At 44.8% G+C, this 7,195-nt stretch overlaps 1 protein-coding gene across 1 annotated transcript in view; it reads left to right on the top strand.

Moving 5' to 3' along the window:
• The window catches only part of UTP11 (UTP11, small subunit processome component), a 9,906-nt gene that overhangs the window by 2,366 nt on the left and 345 nt on the right, over nucleotides 1–7,195 (top strand). Inside the window, exons 2-6 of the mRNA XM_008061657.1 lie at nucleotides 1,731–1,792; nucleotides 5,018–5,120; nucleotides 5,510–5,623; nucleotides 6,401–6,494; nucleotides 6,592–6,722. Coding sequence (XP_008059848.1) covers nucleotides 1,731–1,792; nucleotides 5,018–5,120; nucleotides 5,510–5,623; nucleotides 6,401–6,494; nucleotides 6,592–6,722 — 504 coding nt within the window. The remainder of the gene's footprint in view (nucleotides 1–1,730; nucleotides 1,793–5,017; nucleotides 5,121–5,509; nucleotides 5,624–6,400; nucleotides 6,495–6,591; nucleotides 6,723–7,195) is intronic.

The raw sequence follows: 7,195 nt of genomic DNA, 5'->3' as shown, positions 1-7,195 counted from the left end.
TGTCTCGAACCCGCGGGCTCAGGCAATCCACTCACCTCAGCCTCCCAAAGGCGTGGGATTACAGGCTGAGCCACCGAGTCCGGCTGGGGTGTTATTTTAAATATGGAGTTACTTATCGCATCACTTGAAAGATGAGAAAGATGACTGTTAAAAATCCCACTTAGACTGGGTACAGTGGCTCCTGCCTGTAATCCCAGTGCTTTGGAGAGGCCAAGGCAAGAGGATCACTTGAGACCAGGAGTTTGAGATAGTGGCATGTGCTTCTAATTCCAACTACTTGGGAGGTTGAGGAATGATGATTACCTAGGGGTTTGAGACTGCAGTGAACTATGAATGTGCCACTGCACTACAGTCTGGGCAACAGAGAAAGACCCTGTCTTTTTTAGTTGGAGTCTCACTCAGGTTGGAGTGCAGTGGCACTCTCATGGCCACTACAGCCTCAACCTGCTGGGCTCAGACCATTCTTCTGCCTCAGTCTTCCAAGTAGCTGGAACTACAGGTGTGCGCCATCATGCCCGGCTAATTTTTTGGTTTATTGAAGAGATGAGCCAAGTTGCTGGCCTCCAACCCTTGGACTCAGGCAATCCTCTTGCCTCAGCCTTTCAAAGTGCTGGGATTACAGACATGAGCCACTGTGCCCAGCTGACCCAGTGTCTTAAAAAAAATCCCACCCAAATTATTATACAAGTTTAAGTCGTGGAGAAGTGTTTACGTATTTCCTCAAAAGTCAAGATTATTCAGAGTGGAAGAGGACCCAGTTTAGTGGAAGAGTGCAGACTATGGCCTCAGATACAATGGGTTCTAGTTTTAGATCTGACACTAGTTATATGTTTTTGGGCATATCATTCTCTAAGCCCCCTTCCCCTGCTAGAACATTGAGATAATGATAGAGTCTGTTTTATCTTCTTTCCATGATCGTTGTGGGGATTAAATGAGATTGTATAACAATGCTTTCTAACATAGTAAGTGCTTTCTTTATTATGATGATATAGGTAAAAGAATCCAGCACAGTTCCTGACATATACTAAGTACTTAGCAAATGGTAACTTGAAGAAAGATCATACTGGTATTTAACCTTTGTACCATAGTTGCTGTCAAGTCTCTGTCAGAGAAAGTACATTCTGTCATATGTGGTTTTCTTTCATGCCATAGGTTATAGTAGCAGTAAACTTAGCTGAGCAGTTACAGAGGCTTGTAGAATCCACATGAGAACCCTGGGAAGTGGGAACTATTGCTGTTATTTTACAGCTAGGAAATAGCAGCTCGGAGAAGTTAAATGACTTGCCTAAGGTCACATATTGTTAAGAGGTAAAGCTTGGATTTGAACCCAAGACTCCAGACTAAATTTAGCTCCCTTACCACAGTTGCCTCCCTGTTACTATGTTTTCCCTTCGTAGTATTTTATAAGCCCTTGGATTAAGTTGGTAGTAATTTTAGTACAACTGGCAACTGCTTGCTTAGTGCCGAGTCATTGTTGTCTTTCTCTGTCCTTAATAGGCCAAGAAACCTACTATAGCAGTGCTTGTGACCTGTCTGGCGCCTGCATGGTTGCTCTGATCCTTGGGCAGAGCCCAGTTATAGGGAGAGGAGGGAACAGGATAGTGGGTTGGCTCCAAGGACACGGATTTACTGAACACTCCAGAAACTCCTGTTCCTATTAGGTGTCATGTTGATTTGGGTATGCATTTGCTGAGGAAACTAAGCACTGTTTTTTTTTCTTTGTCTTTTAGCCTGGCTTTCGGAAGCATCTGGGCCTGCTGGAGAAAAAGAAAGATCACAAACTTCGTGCAGAGTGAGTTCAGTCTTTCTGGTAGAGGCACTGCCAAGAAGGCTTACAACCTCCCTGCACTACAGCTGAATTGCCTGAGTGTCCAACAGGGGATAATTTCCTGCCATTGATAAAATGACCAAAGCTCTGGCACCCTGTCAGATACTTTTCTGTGACCCCAAACGTCTCTCTTTGTTTAGGCAGATCATTATTTATTTAACTGTATTGCATTGTTAATTTTTTTATTATGTTGTTCCAGATTATTTTCTCATAGTGGCTTTGATTTGCCTTTGCCTTGGTATTTGAACCAAGAGCTGAATCTTTGCTCTCTCCATTTTCTCGAAGTGCAAGATATAATCTAAAATTCCATTCCATCACCATGTGTGTGGTGTGGAATGAAGAGATGTGAAAGATGGATTCATGAGACTGAGTGTGGGTGATTATGAACTCTGAAACATTTTATAAAACAATTATCCCATTCTTCTTTTCCTTCAACAGTTTAGTTGCATAATACTTTATTTTTTAGCCGTATATGTCAGCTGAGGTCCTTCTTATGTTCCTGGTGCAGGCAGTGGTGATGGATGAAGTGGATTTCTGTAGGTCCCAGAGTTTTTATTTTTTTATTTTAATTTTAATTTTTTTTTGAGTTGGAGTCTCATTCTGTTGCCCAGACTGGCGTGCAGTGGCCGCTCCCAGCTACCGCAACCTCGACCTGCTGGGCTCCGGTGATCCTTCCGCCTCAGCCTTCCAAGTAGCTGGAACTATAGGTGCGCAATACCACACCCAGCTAATTTTTTGATTTATTGTAGAGATGAGGTCTTGCCAAGTTGCCCAGGCGGGTCTTGAACCCTCAGGCTCAGGCAATCCACTCACCTCGGCCTCTCAAAGCGCTGGGATTGCAGGCTGAACCACCGAGCCCGGCCAGAGTTTTTATTTTTATTTTTTATTTATTTGAGTTGGAGTCTCACTCTGTCACCCAGATTGGAGTGTAGTGGCACACTCAATGGCTACTGTAGCCTTGACCTGCTGAGCTCAGGCGATTCTTCCAACTCAGCCTTCCAGGTAGCTGGAAGTACAGGCATACGCCACCACACCTGGCTCCTTTTTTGGATTATTGTAAAGATGAGGTGTTGCCGAGTTGCCCAGGCTGGTCTCAAACCCATGGGCTCAGGCAATCCTCTTGCCTCTGCCTTACACTGCACCTGGCCAGTCCCAGAGTTTTTTTTTTTGAGTTGGAGTCTCACTCTGTCACCCAGATTGGAGTGTAGTGGCACACTCAATGGCTACTGTAGCCTTGACCTGCTGAGCTCAGGCGATTCTTCCAACTCAGCCTTCCAGGTAGCTGGAAGTACAGGCATACGCCACCACACCTGGCTCCTTTTTTGGATTATTGTAAAGATGAGGTGTTGCCGAGTTGCCCAGGCTGGTCTCAAACCCATGGGCTCAGGCAATCCTCTTGCCTCTGCCTTACACTGCACCTGGCCAGTCCCAGAGTTTTTTTTTTTGAGTTGGAGTCTCACTCTGTCACCCAGATTGGAGTGTAGTGGCACACTCAATGGCTACTGTAGCCTTGACCTGCTGAGCTCAGGCGATTCTTCCAACTCAGCCTTCCAGGTAGCTGGAAGTACAGGCATACGCCACCACACCTGGCTCCTTTTTTGGATTATTGTAAAGATGAGGTGTTGCCGAGTTGCCCAGGCTGGTCTCAAACCCATGGGCTCAGGCAATCCTCTTGCCTCTGCCTTACACTGCACCTGGCCAGTCCCAGAGTTTTTTTTTTTGAGTTGGAGTCTCACTCTGTCACCCAGATTGGAGTGTAGTGGCACACTCAATGGCTACTGTAGCCTTGACCTGCTGAGCTCAGGCGATTCTTCCAACTCAGCCTTCCAGGTAGCTGGAAGTACAGGCATACGCCACCACACCTGGCTCCTTTTTTGGATTATTGTAAAGATGAGGTGTTGCCGAGTTGCCCAGGCTGGTCTCAAACCCATGGGCTCAGGCAATCCTCTTGCCTCTGCCTTACACTGCACCTGGCCAGTCCCAGAGTTTTTTTTTTTGAGTTGGAGTCTCACTCTGTCACCCAGATTGGAGTGTAGTGGCACACTCAATGGCTACTGTAGCCTTGACCTGCTGAGCTCAGGCGATTCTTCCAACTCAGCCTTCCAGGTAGCTGGAAGTACAGGCATACGCCACCACACCTGGCTCCTTTTTTGGATTATTGTAAAGATGAGGTGTTGCCGAGTTGCCCAGGCTGGTCTCAAACCCATGGGCTCAGGCAATCCTCTTGCCTCTGCCTTACACTGCACCTGGCCAGTCCCAGAGTTTTTTTTTTTGAGTTGGAGTCTCACTCTGTCACCCAGACTGGAGTGCAGTGGCCGCTCCTGGCCACCGCAGCCTCAACCTGCTGGGCTCCGGCGATCCTTCTGCCTCAGCCTTCCAAGTGGCCGGAATTACAGGCATGCGCTACCACGCCCGGCTGATTTTTTGATTTATTGTAGAGATGAGGTCTCGCTGCCTAGGTGGGTCTCGAACCCGTGGGCTCAGGCAATTCACTCACCTCAGCCTCCCAAAGGCGCTGGATTACAGGCTGAGCCACCGAGCCCGGCTAATCCCAGAGTTTTTAAGGATAGTAATAATGAAGTGCTGTTGTTGGCCAGGCAGAGTTCTAGGAGCTTCATAATTTTTGCACTCTTATTTCTTCCACCAACTCTCTGGGATAAGTTACTGTTACTATACCCATTTTACAGATGAATTGGGATACAAAATGTTTAACTAATTTATCCAAGGTTACTGAGCCAGGTGTGGTGGACTCCACATTGAACCCATACTGTCTGGCTCCAGAGTCCACAATTCTAGTCTTTATGCTATGCTGGACTGTGCAGTTTGTGAATCATATTTGGTCATTTGGTGCCCAAGTTTGCCCAGAACCCTAAGGAGTTTTAGTTGTGCTCTGTTGGTGTGTTCCTGTAATGCTATAAGTGATACTAAAATGAGTATAGGACGGGGACAGTTAATATCGAGTTCCATTGAGATAGGAGAGGATTGCTGGATTGTGGACCCTATGGAGACATGAGTTCAACTCAGTGACAGTGGAGTGTGGGTCAAATCCAGTCACTGCTTTAGCTTTTTTGAGTTCCACTTTGTGTGAAATGTTAGATACTTGTAGAGTTTGCCCATTGTGAGTTTTGTTTGTTCTTTGTTTTGTTTTGTTTTGTTTTTGCTCCAAACTTCATTTAACCTGCTTTTTAGTGACTACCGTAAAAAACAGGAATACCTCAGAGCTCTCCGGAAGAAGGCTCTTGAAAAAAATCCAGATGAATTCTACTATAAAATGACTCGGGTTAAACTCCAGGTGGGTACCTACCTGATGGATCAGTTGGTGTTTTGAGCTCCAGCTGTTGGAAAATAAGGATGGGGGAGGAGATGGAGAAGAAGGATCCTTGATCTTAATTTAGATCTTGTCCTGTTACTCCAGGTGCTCTTGGTCAACATCCAAGGCAAACTTGCTCCTTCCTAAGGAGTATGCGTTTCTGCCTCTTGAATCTCAGTTGTCTTACGCCTGGAGCTGTTCTTAAGAGTGAATGACTGGAAGTGCTGCATTGAACTTGCACCTTCAGAGTCTAGTGTAGTTGATGTCAGCATACAGCATTTGGTTATTTTTGTTCTAACTATGAACCATGTCAATAACTTACCAGTGATTTTCATCTAATAGGGAATGTATCTTTTAAATTTGAATTTTAGGATGGAGTTCATGTTATTAAGGAGACTAATGAAGAAGTAACTCCAGAACAACTAAAGCTGATGAGAACTCAGGATGTCAAATATATAGAAATGAAAAGGATTGCAGAAGTTAAGGTAACAGTTAACTCTTTGTTCTGATGTGGTTTTTTTTTTTGAGTTGGAGTACCCAGGCTGGAGGGCAGTGGCATACTCACAGCCACCCCAGTGTCGACCTGCTGGGCTCTGGTGATCCTTCTGCCTCAGCCTTCCAAGTAGCCGGAACTGCAGGCGCACACTACCACGCCTGGCTAATTTTTTATTTATTGTAGAAACGAGGTCTCACCAAGTTGTCCAGACTGGTCTCAAACCCATGGGCAGGCAGTCCACTCGCCTCAGCCTCCCAAAGTGCTGGGATTACAGGCTGAACCACCGAGCCTTGTTTGTTCTGATGTGTTTTTAATGGTTAAAAAAGGAAACTTAAATCCATCAATCTCATGTTATCAGTTGATTTTTCTGGGATTTACAATCTTGTTTGATTGTGATAATTATTTCGAAGTATAATCAGCATGGTGGAGTTGAAAGAGTTAAAGTTTGGGAATGGGACAGGCATAAGTTTGAATTCTGGTACTGCCATTTACTAGCCCTATGACTATGGACAAATTAATCTTCAATGGACAAATGAGGCTATTCACTCATTTCAGTTTCATAGAATTGTTGCAAGGATTAAGTTAGTTTTATGGAGTGCATAGCCCAGTACCTGACATGTAGTTGGGGTCGCTTCCTTTAAAAAAGTGAAGCAGAATTTTTGCAGACTAGCAATAATGATGTGAAATGGTTTAAACTTTCACAAATTTATTTGTGATACCCCAGAAGAATCTGGTATATAAAGTGAAACCATATTCTGTGTTCTAGAAAATCGAAAGACTAAAATCAGAGCTCCATCTGCTGGATTTCCAGGGGAAGCATCAGAATAAACATGTGTTCTTTTTTGACACCAAAAAGGAAGGTATGAAGTGTTTGAAGGTTTCTGGGATAGTCTACCATATCAGTCTGTGTTATTTGGTGTTAGAAACAGTGCCTTAAGGACTGTCTTTGAATTTTAGTTGAACAGTTTGATATTGCAACTCACCTGCAAACAGCCCCGGAACTGGTCGACAGAGTCTTTAATAGACCCAGGATAGAGACCTTGCAGAAGGAAAAAGTGAAAGGAGTTACCCGTCAGACTCGACTTAAGGTAATTTTCTCTACAGTTCTTTACATGTGAATTTAGGGGAATCTAGGATTCTTTTTTTACCCACTGCTTTTAATGTAATTATTTATGGAAAACTCATTACATTCTCTAGAAAAGTGGAAGGATTTGATGATGGTGATGGAAGTGGAGGAAGCGTCCCTGGCTTCTTTTTTTTGAGTTGGGGGTCTCACTTTGTTGCCCAGGCTGTAGTGCAGTGGGCAGTGGCACCATCACAACTTATTGCAGCCTTGATTTCCTGGACTCAGGCGATCCTCCCATCTCATTCTCCTGAGTAGCTAGGACTATAGGTGTGCCCAGCTAATTTTTTGGCTTTTTAAATTTTATTTATTTTATTTTATTTATTTATTGGAGTTGGAGTCTCACTCGGTCGCCCAGACTGGAGTGCAGTGGCCGCTCCCGGCCACCGCAGCCTCGACCTGCTGGGCTCTGGCGATCCTTCCCCCTCAGCCTTCCGA

The sequence above is a fragment of the Carlito syrichta genome, unplaced genomic scaffold, assembly GCF_000164805.1.
Source record: "Carlito syrichta isolate Samal-C Ts95f unplaced genomic scaffold, Tarsius_syrichta-2.0.1 Scaffold305386, whole genome shotgun sequence".
Taxonomy (NCBI): Eukaryota; Metazoa; Chordata; class Mammalia; order Primates; family Tarsiidae; genus Carlito; species Carlito syrichta.
Note: the sequence above shows the minus strand (reverse complement) of the source record. Positions and strands in the feature narration are given on the sequence as shown.